The 20,144-nt window shown below is 36.1% G+C and overlaps 1 protein-coding gene across 4 annotated transcripts in view; it reads left to right on the top strand.

Moving 5' to 3' along the window:
• Positions 1-20,144, top strand: part of ARAP2 (ArfGAP with RhoGAP domain, ankyrin repeat and PH domain 2) — a 134,006-nt gene that overhangs the window by 41,280 nt on the left and 72,582 nt on the right. For all 4 annotated transcript variants that reach the window (XM_046940684.1, XM_046940685.1, XM_426346.8 and 1 more), the window contains 3 exons: positions 636-705; positions 5,235-5,355; positions 7,640-7,821. In XM_046940684.1, coding sequence (XP_046796640.1) covers positions 636-705; positions 5,235-5,355; positions 7,640-7,821 — 373 coding nt within the window. The remainder of the gene's footprint in view (positions 1-635; positions 706-5,234; positions 5,356-7,639; positions 7,822-20,144) is intronic.

Consider the following 20,144-nt stretch of genomic DNA (forward strand, 5'->3'; position numbering starts at 1 on the left):
GATAACAGTAATTGAAAAGGAATTTCTCTGTTCTACTTGTTGAGCGATTTCGTGTGGCTGCTATTTATTCATTGGGCAGGGAAGAAAGTGTTAGGGAGAGGTTAATGAATTAAGGTATCGTAGGGTGTAAACAGAAGTGCCCTTCTTATGAATCTGTCAATGAGATGCTCATTTTAGATTTTCACCTTTCCTTTTTGGAAGTATATTACAGATCTTGTAATATTTAAAGGTATGCTTTGTATTAAGAATATTCCTTTGCTTCCCATAAAAATAGCCTGTTCTCATCCTTTACCTGTTAGGTCAAAGGAAAACTATATTACTGAAATCTCTTTTTTCCTTTGTCACTTCAAATATGATAAAGAGCGTGAGAATAAGGAAGAGAAAGAGAGGGGAAACTTGATTGATAAAAACATGAAGACACTGATTTATAACAGAACTCCATTAATGCTGTACTTCTTATCTCCAGATATTTTTATTACATTTGAAATCAATGTTCTAATCTTCAAAGGGGCTAATTTTAATTTCCAGAAAGTTTAGGCTGAAACACAGGAAGCAAAATGTGATGTGACCTTTTGAGACACTCTTAAAAGCCAGTATAACTTGTCATTTTAATTGCATTCATCTTTGATTCACAGTAAACGTATGTTTCAGAAGCGCTGGGTTAAATTTGATGGAGACAGCATTTCTTACTACAATAATGAAAAGGTAAGTGCCATGTTTGGGTCAAAATGCATGTGTATAAGGCAACATTTAGAAATAACTATAAGTGAACATTTATGTTAACTGTATATTCAATTGCAAAATATTAGGATAAGGACATTATTACAGAAGAACAGAGTAATGAAAAACACATTTAAGAGATCAGACTGTTACTTTGGTGATGGCTGCAAACTGTCTTGTCTATGAAAGCCAGCATGAGATATATACATATAGAGAGAAAATTTGGAATGAAAGCCTTGTAAAAACAAGAAATACCCCATGATAGCCTATCTAGTTTCTTATTATAAATGTATCTCCTGTGTGTCTTCTAGGAATAATTACAAAAGGCAGGACTAGTTTCCATAACAGTGGGTCTCTTCAAAATCAGCATAATACTGTGACTCCAGTGGGTGTTTTAGTTTTTCTGCACCTAAGGATTGAATTGTCCTGAAACATTTGCAGGCTCATGCGTTGCTTTGATTCAAGTAGATCACTTCTGATAGATGACTGTATGGAACTGCTGAGTCACAGCCTGAACCACTGATTGAGTACCTGGGGAAAGGGCCCGGTCAGCCCTGGGAGCACAGGTGAAGGCAATTCACCTGAGTGACTGGAAGGGGTGAAGTCTGGCTGCACCTCTCTTAGACCTCATTTAAGGTCTGACTGCCACTCAGGAAGGATCTCTCTGTGGAGATTCCTCCTTGGTGAAGCTTTCCCTTGTGAACCTAGAATCTTCTGATATGGATGAGCAATATTCCCTTTCTTTATAGTACCTTTCGTGCTGGTCCTTCTGTCACTGCCCCTTTGTTGTAATGCCTTTCCCTTTATCTTTTTTTCTTATCTATTTAATATAATTAAGCTGTCTTCAAAATTATTTTTTCTGTTGTTCTATGATTAATTTCTTTTGGAAGAAATGCACATCTTGCTAAGCTCAAAAATGTTAGATGATTGTATAATAAGCTTGTTTATTAGAAATGAGGCTGTATGCACTTGCATTGCTTGAAACACTGGGAAGTTTTCCTACTGAAGATGCATATTAAATTAGGAAGAAATTTCAGCTTTGTGTTGTAATTTGGGTTTCATTATGATAGGTATTGGTAATCAATAAGAATTTCACATATATTTTTATAATGTGCACGTGTTGACCTGTTTCAGCAGATTATGAAGTGGGAGGACTGAAGTAGAAAAAGGTTGAGTATGTCCTGAGGGGGCAGAGAAAAAGAGCAAGAAGTATTTACATTATGCTTCATTATGCCTGCTGATGAGGAACATGAGACAGCCTGTTTTTGCTTGCTTATTTTTCTTCACTTAGTAGACACGATTATGTAGATGAAGAGAATATTTGGATTGGAGGGACAAAATATGTTATCCTCTTTGTGGTATTCATGCCAGAGCTTTAAAGGACCAGAAAAGTGAGGTTAGTTATTAAGAATGGCTTAAATAGCATTGGAATTTGCTTATTATCTTCTGTAGCATAATTAGAGAAAGAAATGTTAATTTTAAAGAGTTTTAAGTCTTGTATCTGAAGTTGAGATTGATTTATTCTGGAGGATCACTAATAGTTATATTGAGGTCACTAGAACACGACTTGTTATGTGCTTGTTTGTTGCAAGAGATTACAGAAATCATCCCTTTTGCTGAGAGGAATATTTAATGTAGCATGGGCTGCATAGAAAGCTTCCAAAACTCCATCCTTTATTTGAAGATTTCTGTAGTAGTTTGGACTGTAAAGAGCACTTGGGAGGCTTGCTTTACAGACTCTTGTCCACATTTTTGTTTTCTTTTTTCATGAGTGGAAAAACTGCACTCTTGTGATTGAAAGAGTCACTGCTTCGTTTCTGTGTTCAACTTGCTCAAATTTGGATGTCTGACTTACTAACCTGATGAGTCACATGCTAAAACCTTCTTATATCTGAGAACTGTGAGTTGACACAAATTGTGGGAGCTGAGGATTTTGTGAAACACTTGGAGATGTTTACAGATTGGAGAAAAAGACAATTGTCTACCCTTAGTTCTGTGTGCATTGTGGGATTGCATTGGGTAAGCAATGTGCTGTGTGGTTAATCAAGGGTGAAATGAGTAGATGATGTAGAGAAAAGACAAAGAAGGCCATATTCCTGAAAGTGTGTGAGCTTAGCTCACATAAATTCTTCTCTGAGTAATTTGAATTTGATTTCTCTAACTTTTTTTCTAACTTTGTTCTAGTTGTATGTCAACTTCTAATCAGTATAGATCTCTTCTTTCCTTTAAATCTATACATATATTAAAAAAATAATTTCTTTTTTGTTTTTTTTTACAAAGGACATCTGTCCTGAGAACTGGTTTGATTTGAATTGGTGATGGTGCTCATTTCTTCTGTTTTCATTGTCCTGAGCAAGTTGATGTGGTGAGAGCAATCAATATCTCATGTGGTTTTTGTCATAACAAAATGTGGTTAACAAAAGTGAGACCATACTGAAGAAAAGACATCATTTCAGAATTCTTTTTAGTTACTCCATTTGCAGAATATTTCCTTCAAATTTCTTCCTCCTTTTGGCAGGATAACTTTGCTGCTCTAATGTACTTAGTAAGGCAAAACTGTCTTAGAGTAGTTCGGTTATGGTGCATGTAACGAAGAATGAAATTCACTGCAAAGTAGGGCAATCACTGATGTTCTTGGAATAGGTCATGTTTGTCTGTTGTGGAAGGATGTGGTGTTTTGTTTTGTTTCCTTAAATCACCTAGTTTCTTGTCTGGAGTATTCTCTTTATCTGTCGGAGCTTTTAGCACTAGGTGTTAGTTCTTGCATGTGAAAGACAGCCTGGTGTAGAAATAAGATTAAGAAATTCTCATGGTTTAAATGGTATTTCAAAATAAGTATGCCTGAAGGATGATGAAATAACAAAACCCAAACCATATTAAGCTTAAAAAGAGACAGATAGAATAATGCAGAATAAAGCAGCTGTAACTTAAAGTAGTCTAAATTATTCTCTTACAGTACCAAATACAACCAGTAGATGCCTGCAAACTCCATAGTATAATTGTATCTTAACAGTTTTAGAAATACTGTCTGTAGTAAACTTGCTTTTTCATTGTGAAGGATCAGTAGTTGACACAATACCTGTGTTTTTTAACAGATTGCTGTGTTTAAGTCTGTTTTCAAATAAGTATAGCCATGATAAAAATACATATTAGTACTGAGATGATTCTGAATTACGGAGTGGTTCTTGGGTGTAACTAAAGTGACATCTCCTCTGTCTTGATATTTCTTAATAAATTGCAGTTTTTCAAACAGCATTCATTGAAATATGTTAGTGATTAGAAGTGAAACAACACAATACTATGAATTTGGTGAAAATTGGTGGTATATTAAACTCAGTAAACATAAAAAGCGTCCTCTATGCTTAGCATTCACAGTGATTCCTTAAACCCTTGTATAAACTCTGTTATAATAATTTATACTTCAGGAAGAAATTTATTGCAGTACAAATTCTTTATGGGGGAGAGCTACCTCTCGGAATATTACTGCATCTGGATCATAAATCTCAGCAGTGTATCTGAGTTATCTTAGTCAGAAAACCAATTGATCAAAGCATGTTGGTGACATGAGGAATAGAACGGTGTTAACTCTGTAATCCAGGAATCGTTCAGAAGTACTTGTGAAGTATATGTGAATCTGCTTCAGCTTCTCCTTGCCCCATCAAATGGAACCACTTGGGTTGATTATGTTATTAGGTGATCTGCTTGGTGAATGTTCTAGTAACATTTCATTTTTTTTTTTTTTTACTGTTTTGCTGTTTAAATTCTGTTATCCTGTTTCCTAGCTGGAAATCAGGAAGTTTTGGGGAAAACTCACTGTGATGTCAAATGATATTTTTCAGGGGCCATTCCCCTTTCATCTCATCTGGGAGAATAGCAAGTACCTGCTCCAACCTACAAGTTTACCATTAGACAATGGATTTTTGCAGAGTTGTCACCACTCTCTGCCCTGCACGCCGCCCCCCCCCCCCCCCACCTCGTCAAATGAATATTAATGCTAAAATATAAAATCCACAGTGTTTTGTGTTTTTTTTGTTTTTTTTAACTGACTACTGAATGAAGGGAAGAAGGACCACACATACTCTGGAATTCTCAACCTAGAGAAGGCACAATTATTTTTTTTTCTTGCTTGATTGTATTTTACAATTGTGAGTGTATGGGTGATATGCTCGATTCTTCGGTATAAAATTGTGAATTTAAGACTGTGACATTTTGTCGTAGCAGTGTCATGAGGTGTCTTCTGAAGTGGTGTTTCATATATGCATTATACCTCACTGTGGGGTTTACTCCTATTTTAGAAGGCAGAATATGAGCATGGACACATAACAGTGAAGTGGGCTGTGTGTGGATGGTGAAATGGTTTACTAATTGATGCAGTTTTATTAATAATAAATGCTGAACTTGTAGGAGCACAGTGCAGTTTAGAGTATGAGCATCCTAGACATCATTGTGCATAATACTACCTGGGAGACATTTATTAACAACTATTAACTGCTTCTTTTGTGTTTTTATTATAGGAAGTATTCTCAAAGGGAATAATACTACTCTCTGCTATAGCAACAGTTAGAGTTCATGGAGAGAATAAATTTGAAGTTGTTACATCCCATAGGACTTTTGTCTTCCGAGTGGATAAAGAAGGTATGTACAACACATGTGTATAATTCTAATAATTTCTTGCAGGCCATGTAGTCATTGCTGATAAACTATGTGAAGTGTGATTTGTATTGCAAAAGGTATTTCTGAAATCCATCTGTTTTGGATTCATGAAGTAAAACTATTGATAACTATAACTTTTATTTCTTATTACAAAGTACTTTGTAAAACATGAAAATTCTCCAGCTCTTCTACCTCCTCTCCCATTATTTCCAAAGACGAATTTTTCTGGACATTCGTTAGATATCGCTAGCAGCTTTTACAGTCTGTGTACTATCAGCCATCTGCTCCCAGTCACTACTTGATATAAAATTGATGAAGAGCAACAATGAAGTTGATGGCTTGGATGTGATGATGTGATAAGAGACAAAGTGATTTATTTATTTATTTTGTTTTTTATTTACTGCCTTGTACAGTGTTTTCAACCATATATTGGTAGAAAATACAAACAAAAAGAGGAAGTTAATGCATCTTCCAGTCTAATGCTTTATCACCCTACTGCTGTAATACGTAGAATTAATGTCAGTGCATGCGTGACTTATTTATGGAAACAATCAAATAAACTGGAATATCTAGGAAAAGAGACATGCAGTATGTATTTACAGCACTGTGTGCCAGACCCATTATAGCTAGGGGTCTCTCAGCATTTTCTTTATCAAATCTCATTTTTATGGGTTATAGCTTGGTTGTATACATTTGCTGCAGGCTGCAGCAGGAGTGCAGCATTAGTGAACAAATCCTTATCAGGTCTGGCTCAAATCAGTTCAGACGTTTTTATGCTCTTAGCTAAGAAGTAGGTCTATTTTTATTACTTTTGCCTTTCTCTTCCAAAACAAATTTGGTCATTTTTATAAATTAGAATGTAACCGTCTTAGCACATTAATTTTTGTACGACCATAATTTGCTTTATGAGCTGTTACCTTTGAATACCGTAAAACGTTAACAGCTTATATTGACTTAAAAAGTATATTTATAGCAGCTGCTTTTTATATGTTAAATTGTATTTTCATTTACTATGCCAGGTGATCACCAGGACCTGGTGACGTGTTCATAAACCTGTTACTGTCACATTAAGGATATAAGTTGATATTGTGCAAGTAATTTGATCCTTACTGCATCCAATGGTGGATGATGTATTCATAGTAGATTATGCAAATAACCTTGCTTGCTTACTGGCATGTGTACGAACTGTCATTTTATGCTATTCTTTCTGTGAATTTGTGATTGGAAATTGTTCTGGGACAATTCAAGAACGATTCTTTTAAAAGATTTTGAAGTGGAGACTTTCCACATATTTCATTCTGTGGACCTCCTATATTAACTTAATTTCTGCTGAAGTATCAAAATAGAGTGTTGTCATTGCCTTTGACTTCTGTCCCCTTGATAGCAATGTCAGTCCATAATCTGTAGAATGTAGTATTTGTTTTCTTGTCTTTTGGTGCTCCGATTATTTGTTTTGCAAACTGGAACTACAGTATTTTTTTTTTTAAGTAGCTAGGGGAAAATCATGTGTAACATTTTGGAAAGTTTAGGGCATTTGGGGGAAATAAATGAAATAGGTGGTAGTGCTGAATTAGAACATAATCTACTCAAGTTCTGTGAGATTTTAATTCAAATGAAATGTTATCAAAAAAGAAAAACAAAGCCCATCTTTTGGATTAATTTTGTCATCTATACCTTTTAAAACTACTCTAAGAGACTTTAGAATACAACAGTTGTCTTAAAACAAAGCCTGTACTTATAAGAGGAGTTCTAGAATCATTAATGGAATGATTGTGAATTGCCAAATGTTGCATAAAAGCATGGTCAAACAGAGTAGCATTGGGGTTGGCTTCTCTCTTCAGTGATGGATGACATTTAGGCTCCACGCTATTTGTTTATGATATTAAATATCGTTCTTTTCTTGTTGCCCAATCAATAATAAATGAAGAACATGGTACCTGTCTGCCACCTCAGTCTTTGAACTCTCTGAAATTGAGCATCTTAGAACTAGTACTCATGATTTATGAAAACTATAATTAATGTTTTCATAACTTTCAATTTTTGTTCATTTATGGATGTTAACTGAGTGGATATCCTTGCTAGCCTCTCCTGTTCTGTTGCTTTTTTTCCTTTCTACCTCCTTTTCAAGGTTAGATGTCATCTCTGTTATGCTGCAGTTATACCACCAACCAGCAAGGCATAGTAGGAAGAACAAGAAAAGAAATATGGTAGAAAGTGGAGCTGCTTCTTAACTTATAACCTTTGTCTATTTTTTTTCCCTTTTTAGAAGAAAGGAATGACTGGGTTAATAAAATACTCAATGCCGTGAAATCTCAATCTGATAATAATCCTCAGTCTCGAATTTCTGTTGCTCCTGAGAAAAGTGGATATCTTGAACTGAAAGGATACAAAGCCAAAATCTTTATTCTACTTCAAGGGAATACTGTGTGGATCTGCAAAAATGAGCAGGTAAATTTTTCATGTGCTTTTTGTGAATGAATGCTTGAAAAGGTGATTTAACTGGTGTTAGAAATTGATGGTTCTTTGTGAATATAAATGTATATCTTTTTTATGTAGTACTTTATTGCTGCAATTCTCAGAAGACTTCAAAAAGCAAGAGATGTATCATTATACCTGTTGTACAATGAAAAAAATGAATATGTAGTGAGGTGAAATGAAAAGCCCTGAATGTTACAACAGGTTAGTGGCAGGGGTAGGATTAATTCACTCTTAAAAGTGTGTGTCATAAGTACTCTTCTAAATCAGCTTATTATGTGCAGTGCTTTCACTGTCCTCCTATAGTACAGTGCTCTGGAAAATGCTACAGTGTACTTTTATATATAACGCATTTAAAGTGACACTTCATCTAAATGTTCAATGTTAAAGTTCCTTATTTTTTTTTAAGAATGCGAATTGACTTGTTGTGCACTGTAATATGTTAAACAAATCCAGTATTAAAAAACACATAAAGTACCTTACACTCCGGCTCCCAAATTGAGGGTTGTTTTTGTTTTTTGTTTGGTTTGGTTTAGTTGTGACTGTATTATGGTGTAATGCAGTTAACTGTGGAACTCCCTAGGATGCTGTAGATAGAGGGTATAAATGGGAGTTCAATGGGTGGCTGTGTGAACTGCTGGAAGAAAATCTATTTCAGGACATTAAGTGAAAGGTACTATTTCTGTGTAAGGAAATTGACAACCTGTGAGCTGTTGGAACCAGGGTGGGGATTTGGGGAAAGTGCTGTTGCATGACTTGCTCTTTCATATTTGTATATATGCAAACTCTTATTTCAAATATGAATGTTCTCTCATTAACTAGTCCTTTTGTTGTTCACTTCCTCACCTACTGTGTCCTTTTCTGTGAGGAAAAAGTATTCCAGAGCCACTTTTCAAGGTTTCTTGATAGCCTTCAGGATGAAAATTATGAATAATCTAATTTAACTGTTTTTTGTATTCCCTCCCCTAACAATTTTCTCTTACACATGCATTTTCAGTTATTATTTTGCGTGTTTTAATGAGTGTGTTGAATTTATTGTTTTGGGGGGGTTGTTTGGTAAACTGTATCAGCCATGCCCTTTCAGTATCTATGACGTCACATTTGTTTTAGTTAATCATGAAAACACACCTTTAAGCAGCCTTTCGATGAGGCATTTATTCCCTTCTACTTCATAGACGCTCTGTACAGGTCAGTAACTGCAGTGCAGCAGAAGGCAAATCAAAACCAAGCCCTGAAACAGGATGAAGTTTATACATGCTGTCAGCTTGTGATTTCCTTCTCCTTGAATGAAATTTGTGAACAATGGTGCAAAACTATCACCTCTCCAAAGCCTGTTTACCTAGAACCACGTTTCAAATGATCCGAACAGGTTTCTTGTTAGATCCTCCATTTGAACTAATGTTTGTTTCTCTATGTGACTTCTGCCTATTTGGAGATCAGGAAAAAAATAGTTTCTGTCTTCAAGCTTTCATGCAGTGTAGTTCTCCCAGTACCTCTTGTTTTTCAACTTTTAGATAAAACGTATTGCTTTCACTGCTGCATTAAAGAAATGCCCAGTAATGTAGTTCTAATCCGGTAGAGGGCTCTGATGCTCTACAAATCATTCCCAATCTCAAGTTTGTGCCTCAGCCATTAATTACCAAGCAAATACATCCAGGGATGTCCTTAAATTCTGCTCATATTGGAATTCACATCCTTACTAGAGAACTACTCCCAGAGAGACTTAAAAGGGTTTATTATAACTGCAGTGCTAAAAGACACCTATTTAGACTTCTTACAATGTTGAAATGAGATCGGATCAAGCTGATTTATTGATTTCTATTAAACTTGATAGAGGAGAGTCCACTGGTGCTTTAAAAGATTTTTCTTCATTGTTAAAAGTGGAGAAGATCCTAAGCCAAATGCCAAATCCTAACATAACCATCATGAACTTTGTGAAGTTCAGATTGAGATCAGAGCATCGTGTCTCAGGCCCATTTCTAGTTAAAAAGTGATTGGGTTAGCCTGAGCTTCTGGCAGTGATATAGTGCTAGTAAGAAACCATCAATTTCTTTGACTCTCTATGTAGTGTGAATTTCTTAAACTTCCTCTCTTGAGCAGGCGTGAAAAATAGATCGTACAGAATCAATTTGTTCAACCTGCAACTTGCTGAAACTCCCATTTCTATTTCAAAATCATTCTTGCTTAAATAAAAACATGTCGTCTGATCCTTCATGACAGCTCAAACATTGGCTTGAAATGTCAGGCTACTGCGATGGTGCCAGTGATAACCTCCCCTCTGTGACCATCAGAAGGGCTGTGACAGATGCTTTCCTGGTCTGCCAGAAAATACCCATTTCATTGGGGTATATACAAGCTTCACTAGTAAAGCTAAAGCCAGGGAGGGCCTATGTGTCACAGTGTTTTCACTAGAATTTGGCTTTGATAAAGATAACTTGAGATATTTTTTGATACTGCCTTGGGTAGTTCCAAAATAGATGCATTTACATGGGGTATTAGAGGAAATAGCAAAATGGAAAGACTGGGAAATGGTATGTATGGCTGCATGCCACGATTATTTACAACTTTTTCCCTCCACGCATGACTCCAAGTTAAAGCTTGAATAATGATGAGTGTTCTGCTGTGTATGAGAAATAGTATCCATTTCATATTTAAAAAAAAAAAAAAGCTCTCATTTCATTTTGGCTGAGTGCTCTTATTGATTTCAGAGGGTTTTTTTGTTTTGTCAAAGATTGAAATGATTTGCTCTGTGGCAGATGGGAATGTTTATGCATGTTGAATGAACCAGTAAGATAGTACCTAATAATTTCCATTTCCTCTCTAATGCTAGCAGTGCATTTAAAGCAAAACTGGGCAACATCAAGCAGTGTATTACAGGAGATGATCAATTAAACACGTTCTGCAATGTAGAGAACTGATAAAGGGAGGCACAGGTGGAAGGACAAATCAAAGATGCTCAATGTTTATAATCTGAAGGAGGGGAGGTTCAGTTAAAGTCACTGGAGGGGATGTGTGCAAGAATTTATTGTGTAAGATTATTCATTGTATCACTGCGATAATATTGTGAATATCAGATGAGTTGAGGGTGATGTCAGCAGCAATATGAAAGAAGCGGATTTGAATGTAAGTTGAGTAGAAAGCAAAATAATTGCCTAAAGATTCTGAGAGCTAATGAGGAGTCCTGAGCAGTAGCTTGAGTGCCAGTTCAGTGGATGCTACTTAAAGCCGAGGTGTTGTGATGTTAATGTGTTACAAAAGCCTCTGATCGTTTTGGAAAGGAAGCTGGGGTAAAGGGTGAGGGATTAAAGAGAGCAAAAGAAAACGAGAGGAGCAACGTGAAGAGACGTTAGAAGAGTTGGTAGGTGATAAATGAAAAGAGAATGAAGTGCTGGGTGTGCACTGGAGTGGAGCAGTGAATGGAATGTTGAATTACTGTGGCTGAAAAACCACGAGAAAGAATCCATCCCCTCTCCACGTGGAGAACATGCATAGTTTTGGAGATGTTTGGTAATAAGCTATTATTTGAAACAAATACAGGGAAGTTCTGTAAAGTTGCCTGCTTCATTGCTGGTGTAGACTATGTTCAAACGTGCTTATAGTCATATGAATAAATCTTGTCCATAATGTCTTAAATACGTGGAGGTAACAGAAGAGTTAGTGAACTTTCATCCTTATTTGTCCTTGTTTGATTTCTTCAGGCTTTACTCTTCTAAATGATCTGTAGCAAGATGTAAAAATATATAGTAAAAATCCAAGGAAATATATTGGGAGAAAGAAGATTAAGGTGAAAACATGTTTTGAGATCAAATATATACTGGTGACTTGAAGTGGAAGCAAATTATCCAGCCTCTTTTAAATACAGTTGTTTGCATCAAGATGTAGCAGGGATGATAGATTAAGGTTGTGTTCCTAATTTTCCAGCAGTTTCTTGGCATGCAGTTCACTCCAGTCTTCTACACTCAAAACCATGGCAAAGATCAATTGCTGTGCATGACATCAAGAACAACTAAGTGCGAAATAACTTGTATTCTGTAAAGAAAGCTTAAAAGCTTCTGGTTTGGGCTTGTGTGCAATATGAAATGAATTTTAACAGGGAATTCTGTTGATATGGGGGAGGGCTTAACTTCTTCAGATTTCAACTAATCGTACCCCTACTCCTCCCCCCCCCTCCCCCCCCCCCCCCCCCCAAAAAAAAAAGAATGCATTTGAAATAATGCATTAATAATATGATTGAATCAAACAACAACAATGTACAGATGGGTCACTGTCACAAGGAAGATCTGCATTTTACATTCAAAAATATTTTAATGGGATGTTGCTCTAGGTTGTTGAAGATATAATTAAAGAGAAGGCAGAATTCTATCAAAAATAGGTTAATACTAAGTTCTTCTCTATTTCTCTGTGCGGTTAAATTAAACCTTGCCTGCATGAGTTTTTTCCTTGTTTGCTTTTACGCTGTTAAGATCTCACTAAGCTGTAAATACACCTAAAGCTATCGTGAAGTGTGATAGAAAACCTAACGCTTCCATAGTGATCAAAAGCTTCATAATTAATTTGATTTGGGGTGGAGGGTAGGGATGTAGAGAAAGAGAGAAGACAAAGTTATCAGCTTCACGATTATGCTCAGTTGAGCTTTCTGGAATGACTAATGGGTATACAGCCAGCTACCTTGATTGTGTAGAAGTGAAGAAAATTAAGATTTGTTTGAATATTGTGAAGAAAAAGGATTTAACTATGTGGCACAGTACATGTGTGAATAGCTGAAGAAGGTTTTAGATCTACTTTCTGTAAGATAACTATTAATGCATTCTGGGGGAAATTCCTATTTAATTGTAAACATACCAGTCAGTTTTCATGGCAGACATGCTGCATCCTTCATCTCAGATATAAAACTACTTAATATAGCTGAAATGTTAATGCTTTTGTAAAACTGCCAGACTGTCATAAAAGTGAAGATCGAAGTATTTCTGAGACAGCGTAGAAAACACATCCTCACTGAAATGTTCATTCAACATCCATAAGTATAGGCACAAACATGCATTGTGTAATGTATATGATTCATTTTCCTAACTAGTTAAAATTGCCGTTACCTGATATTGCAACTTTATGTAAGACATCTGTTATGGACTTGCTATTTTTGAAGTCTCTAACCACACAATTAACTAGATGCAGTTTAGAAATCTCTAATCTTAAGTTATTTGATATGGCAGAACTCAGGCAAGTAGTATCACAAAAGGATTATTTTTTTGTATTGCCTATACATGTGGTAATTTGTATATGTATCCTCTTAGGAGTACTAAACTTTAACATTTCAGTGAGGTGAGACTATTCATTTGCCCAGTGAGGAGCAGCATTTTTAAAGATTTGCCTAATCTGATGAGTATGATCAGATGAAAGCTGACAGTCACATCATGCTGATCAAATTTTTATCCTTGGTAGGTATACTAAATAAAATGTATTAGCACCCACCAGCAAGAGGCCAAAGTGTATGCCTGTAATTACCAGCACTGTAATGTCTAGAACCCTGAGCACTTAAAAGCAGATGATTGATCATTTACATAGTTTGCAGTATCAGGCAAAGCTCAATGTTCTCGAAGGAAACTTTTTTTGGCATCCATGGATTTCTGTTGCTTCAAGGTAGCTTTTTAAGATTGGGCAGTCCTATTCTAAGCTCTGTTGGAATTCTTCAGAGCGAGAATCACTGCAGTTTTAGATGTCCAGACCTTTTGGTTCCTCCCTCTTTTTTTTTTTTTTTTCCCTTTCTGCCCTTTCACTCCCAACCTTTTTGTTACAACCAAACAGCGGACAGTCGCTCCAGAATCGTCGTGTTACGCACAGTGTGTGCTGAAAAAGGGAGAAGTAACTCCCCTGGCAATGGAGAGAGAGCAGGCTGAAGTCGCTAATGGTCTGCTAAAATGATGGAATGAAAACAGATTACACTATTGTTCAATTATCAGTATAGATCAGGCCATCTAAGTTTTCATAAACTGTGAACAGTGGGTGGTTTAAAATAAGTATTGGGAAGATGATCCTTAAAATACTGAGAAATTTAGTCACTTTTCATGAAGTGACATTTTCATCTTTGGGATGAAATAGATTTTTGCTTCTTAGTTGCAGTTTCTTTGTGATGTTTGGAGCAGTGTGACATTGTTTCAGATAGTAACAAACTTTATTCTTAATAAGTGCACCATCCTTAAAGCCAGAAGGTTTATGGTTTACAGCACAGTAAAATTATGGAGAATACCCCTGTGTGCTTTTTCAGCAATAATTTCTATCTCTGCTTAATAAACTGCTAGGGCAACAAATTTGAACTTAATCAACTCAAACTGAATTATTGCCTCATGAAAAACTTCAATGCTATTGTTATTAAATTCTTCCTCACAAATATTTTGCACGCAAAATGTCTTGTTAGAGAAGGCACATTTTAAAACTCAATCATAAGAGTTGATATCTTAAAGATATTTCTAGAAAACTTAGTCAAAACATTTTTCTTTCTCAGCTTGTGGGTCAGACTCCCCCAAAGATTCAGCAGAGTTATCGATTGGAACCTAATATTTTAGAAGAAATTTCTGAAAAGCATTCTGTGCACTGAATTTGACCTTAAGTGAAGGTAACAAAGGTCTAAAGGTTACCAAAGCAGTTGGCAGTGAGACAGCTGGAGGGCCATGAGAACAGAACTCGGCAGTGACTGAGGAAAGCATATATTCAGTTTAATAACAGGGAAGATGGATAGCTGTGATCCAGGAAATATGAAGTAGAGGAGTCTGGTTTGTTTTTTAAGTGATGCCTGATGACATACACAATTTGAGGATATCAATTCAGTTATTTCTATTATTTTGCCTTTGAGGAACTATAGAGCTACCTTTGTTTTGTACCTTTGTACACTTGAACTGAAGATATACAATTGACTTCTTCAATCTTCTTGGGATTATATTATCTAGTATTTGACAGTATTACAATTCACAGTCATTTCTTTCTGTTTCAGGCAAGTTACACTATTTTGAATAAATTTTTATTGCTGTTTGGTTGCTGTGACTCTGTTTTCATTATGGCAAAACTGTTGTCTGTCTGTCTCTTGTACTGACAAGTGTTCTAAAATTGTACTGCTTTCCAAACTCTGTCTAGACAGAGAGGAATCTCTATTCACCGTACTGCGTTCATCCACATTTACACATGCCTACAGTCAGTAGGCTGCTGTATGCAGCATTGTATTAAAGGTACCTGAGCAAGGTTTGAAAAAGGTCTTGAAGCAGCAGGCTGTGTTAGTGTAATTAATGTGGCTTTGTGTTCTGCTTCCTGTTCCCCAATCAGCCAGTCTGGCACTTGGTCCAGAGGCTCTGTGGGATGCTGTGTGATGATGAGAGGTGTGATGTTTTTTCCAGCCAAGGGCTGTAATTCCTTGCCATGGGGTCATAAAGAAGTTCAAAGGCGGACAAAATGACAGCAGTCAGCAACAGCAGCTCAGTTCCTACAACACAGGAGTAATTGCAGCCCATTATTACAATTGACTCTCACATCTCTCCCCTGAAGGAACTGAGCAGCTGCCAATTTACTGGGCTGCAAGAAAAGTGATGAGCCAGGAGATAGGGGTCATAACGAATGTTGAGAAACTGATCAAGGCAAAATTCATTAGACCTCTGAGTAGCCATAAGAGAAGCGAAGGAAACAGTGCTGACTGGTCATCAGCAGTGCCCGGGTGGGAGCTGGATTCTGACTTCCAGGTTGTGAGTTTCAGCTTGCATTTCTTTTCTTAACAAGGAGAAGCAAGGGAATTTCTAGCATCTTATCTTGCTTAAAATCAACAAGCCATGCGGAGGAAAAACCTGACATTTTTGTGACTTATCTAGAAAGGACTTATTTCACACTGAATAGACACATCAGCTGTTTCTCTGAGTATTTTCTGTGTGCTCTGTAAACATGTGTATTAGGATTTTACAGATTTCTCATTTTCCTTTTACAACTGAAAGCGTGATACGTGACTTTCTTAGTCTTTTCTTTTTGTTATGCAGTGGCAGTATGCAGTACGTATAACTTGGGTTTGAGGGTGATCTTAGATCTTTGCACTTGCATATGGTCAACGGGTACAGTTAGCATTTAAATGTGAAACTTGTGTCTGTTGATGTTCTCAATAAGGGATGGTAGTATGGGAGTGAAAGTGTTACATCTAAAGCTGCATTCTAGAGGCTTTATTTCTACAGCCTTCTCTCACTGATGAAGCGTGGAATATCAAGTATATCTTTCTTGACTCAAGCAGGTATTTTACAGGGAGAAGTGAAAATGTAGGTTAATAGAATATGCTGCAGGTACAAAAGCAGAAGACATCTCATTGCTGTTCTACATGATTCTGTGGTGCTGACAGTTCAGGTCTTCTAATTCTACACTTCTTTCATCTGCAGACCCACATTTCATTCTCCTACACTGTGGGCAGATGTGTTTTGATATAAATCTGAAGAGGTCTGATCAAGATTTTGATCAAGCTGATTGTCCTTTGATGTAAATGGAAAAGTTAAAGATGCATTTTCAGTATTTGCAGGGCAGTTTAAGGAAAGCTGATGCCTGTAGGATCGTAACACAGATACCTGGAGTGAATCTCCAGCTTTGTGAATGTCATCTGAAACTTTGCCATTAACATCAGTCTTGCCAGAGTTTCTGTTCGGTCCAGTATTTTGTTCCATTCCTGAATTTGTCCTAGTTTCTTAAATTGGTATGGTCCTGCTGGGAAAATATACCTCCTCCTGGCTTCAGTTTGTTTGCAGATTGCAGCTGCCCATCTTTCCTAACACAGACCGATTTTTTTTTTTTTAATTATTTTTTTAAAGAACTTTGTTCTCAAAAATCATTGTCACATGTTATGAGCCTCCCTGCTAGTGTACACAGCTGGTACAAAATGCTGCTGCTGGGTCTGAATATTGTGAAGTGGAGCAATTTTATCTTTCTAATTCTAGATTTTTTTTTTCACCACTTATGTTCTTTTTTAGTGTTATCCTGATCATGCCTTTGCAATTTTGATGCAATTTCTGTATGACAAGATGCACCTCTGCCTCTTTAGTTATGAGACATAACAGCTTTTTCTGAGCTATGCTTCCCTGTGTACAAAGTGGTTCAGTTTACTGGTGTCTAGGTCAGGATGCTGCTATTAGATCAGCCTGTGAATCAGTGCTGAGGATTTCAGTTTTTGGCTGTTACCATGAACAAATGGCTGCTGTAGATGCTGCTCTTCATTAACATCTGATTTATAAGTAATCTTCAGTTATCAGAATGTAGTAATATATGTATATCTCAATATGCTGTAATTAGAAAATACACATTATATTTAAGGCTGTTTTGACAGAACATTGATAAAGTGAACTTTGTAAACTTACAGAATATGAAAGTGAAGCTTTTATTTTCTATGTTACTCAGAGTACACTAATGGTCTCATACTAACTGTTTAAGTAGTGATCAACCCCCCCATTCCATCGCCTTGAGAATGTGCACTGAAACAGAGTTAATATTGCTCTTGGCAAGTTTTGCTTTTTCAGTCTATTTTAAAATTCAGATGAGCAAGATTTATCTACTCCTTGTACAAGAAAATGGATGGGAACGGGAGACCTGAGAAGTGAAAGGAGTGTAGGAGACAGGTGGAATCATTATGCTACAAGGGAGCCACATGGCTGTAGCTTATTCTGGATCCTGTAAGACCTTCTCGTACAGTTCATCATGTGTCAAGGGGAAGCTCAGTGACGCACATACAAAAAAGATAAATGTAGAAGTGGTAAATGGGGATTGTTTGTTAACCCTAGAAGGCATATTCTACCTGTTAGCAGTCTGTAGTACAAATGTGTGTGTTATTGGAAAGGAATGTGTTGTGGTTTTTGTTTTTTTGTTCTAAATTTAGTTCGTTACTTTGGGATTGCTCAGTGTTTATCTGTACAGTTGCATTCTTCCGTTGGATATTAGCCTATATCTCTCATTAACAGAAAATGATTTCATTGCAAACTTAAATTTACTTGATTTTTATATAATGTTCTAGCTCATAATGTCTGAATTAGGTAAGGCTGATATTCTTAAGGATTTAGACTGTTAGGTTTGATTCAGTAAGACTATGAATTCCAGACCTAGTCCTGAAATGTGAGTACAAAACAAATATTTTAGTGTTAGACCTTCGTTTTATTGTCCTCATAATGAACTTCAGTGTTTAGGATGGGTTTACTAAGAGTTCAGTAAATTCTAAACACTTTATCCTATGGCTATTTCAGTATACAAGTAATGAAAAGATCACTTATTTGCAAACTGTGTTGATTTGTGGAACTTCTTATTTTGACGTATAACTTTTATACTAACTGTGTGGGTTGGTTTTTTTTGTTTTGTTTTTTTGTTTTGTTTTTTTGTTGTTGTTGTTTTTTTTTTGTGGAATCATTACAATCATGACAAAAGGCCTGGGCAAATATAGGAATGAATATCTGCTAAACAGTAGCTATATTTGTCTCCATTCATCATTTTACTTTACAAAAAATCAAGTGCTTCCTAGGTATTCATAGATATGAATATAAACGTATATTACTTTTATTAAATTAAGTGCAAGAAAAATGTCTTTCTGAGTGAGAAAATGCTGAAATGACTGACAGGGAAGATTCTTGGATATCAAGAACTACCATGCAGCACTGATGCTGTTACAGCAGCAGCCCTCTCTTGGTCTGGGCATGGCAGTATGTACGGTGAAATTGTTGGTGCTTTAGTCCCTTCATTGTTTTAGAGCAAATCACAGAAGTGGAAAGAATTCACAAGTCCTACTTTGGTCCCCTCAGGTTTCTGACTGACAGCAGTAGGAAGCTTCTGCTTTAAACTGTCTTCTAGAAAATGTCTGTACCTCCACAGGCGTGTTCTTCAAAGTATGTGTACATACTCAAAATACTGTTCTGCTACTAAATGCTTACTTACATTTTTACGTAAGAAGAAAAACTGTCTTTTTCCTCGGATATCAAAAGTATCTGAACTTCAGATTTACTTCAAATTTGAACTGGAATGGATTTTAATATTTCCATTTCTCTGGGGTGGATGCTTTTTAAGTAGGTGATAATTGAAACCATCTGGACAAAAGTTTTTGTGTGGACTTATGCTTTGCTTAGTTTATTTTTTTGTCTTAAACCAAAGATCATAATGTCACTTGTTAAAGGGCAACTTTTCACTTCATGGCTGTGTGAGCAGAAGGTGCTTAAAATCTCCCTAGCAGGAAAGAGTCCTGTTAGTTCAATCCAGAGCTCTCCATATTTTATTGAAATGCTTCTAAATAAGGCTTTTTCTGTCTGTGTTTTCTTGCAATTTGCATCATTTCACAGGTCCTTTCTGTTTGGTAGGATCAGAAATCTGAGCTGCCAGTTTTATTAACATTATCAGGGAAATTGAGCAGTGATCTAGCTATGATAAAATGAGGTATATTTGGAATTCATGGGGATATAGCTACAAACTTTTTTCCTTTATGATATGAAAATACCCTTCATAGTTGATCCTATTTAGATGGTACTTTAAAAAAGTTTTGAAACTTTCTTTATTTCCATAAATATTTTTGAACTGTGTAAACCGGTGATTAACTTCATGAAAGAAAATTAGAGAGGCTTTGGAAAACTTCAAGTCCGTTAGGAAAATCAGAGCTCAATCAGGAAATGTTACTAGTTCTGCTAATATTTATTAATGTAGAAATATGCATTATTTTTACACGTGGTCTGTGATATCAGAGAGTTACATTTTATTCTACAAAAAGAGGAGTCCACTTTATTTAAAAAGCAATTGGTTTTATTTGTATAGGGATGACTTAATACGTTTCTATTTGCTTTTAGTCAGTAAAAAACTTACGATTGATTAGTACTACTTTTTACTATTCAATATCATCCAAGCTTATCTCCACAGGTAAATTTAGAGGAAAACAGGAACCCTGTTGTTCAGAGATTTTTCTTGGTTCACTGGGGAGATTTTTGCTGGAAGGAGTATAATACCAGTTTTCTCTATTGTCCGGTGGCAACTGTACAGAAATCTATAAAGAGGGTAATCAATTTTTCACTGTTCTAACTTTTAAAACATCACAGAAATGTTCACAGTCTGTACTTTCTTTAGAAGCTCAAACACTTTGTTAGCAGTTGTCTGGACTATGAATACATAACAAGATCTTTGGTGGATATATAAAGCTTCACAAAAGAATTATAAAGATGTGAATTCAGAAAACCATAACCGTACATGATTCTTCTAAAACATACAGACCTTTGTGGTCTCCAGAGAACAGTCTTGATAAATCTTCCAAGTAGGTTTTCTGTCTTTTAAAG

The sequence above is a fragment of the Gallus gallus genome, chromosome 4 (assembly GCF_016699485.2).
Source record: "Gallus gallus isolate bGalGal1 chromosome 4, bGalGal1.mat.broiler.GRCg7b, whole genome shotgun sequence".
In the NCBI taxonomy this organism is placed as follows: domain Eukaryota; kingdom Metazoa; phylum Chordata; class Aves; order Galliformes; family Phasianidae; genus Gallus; species Gallus gallus.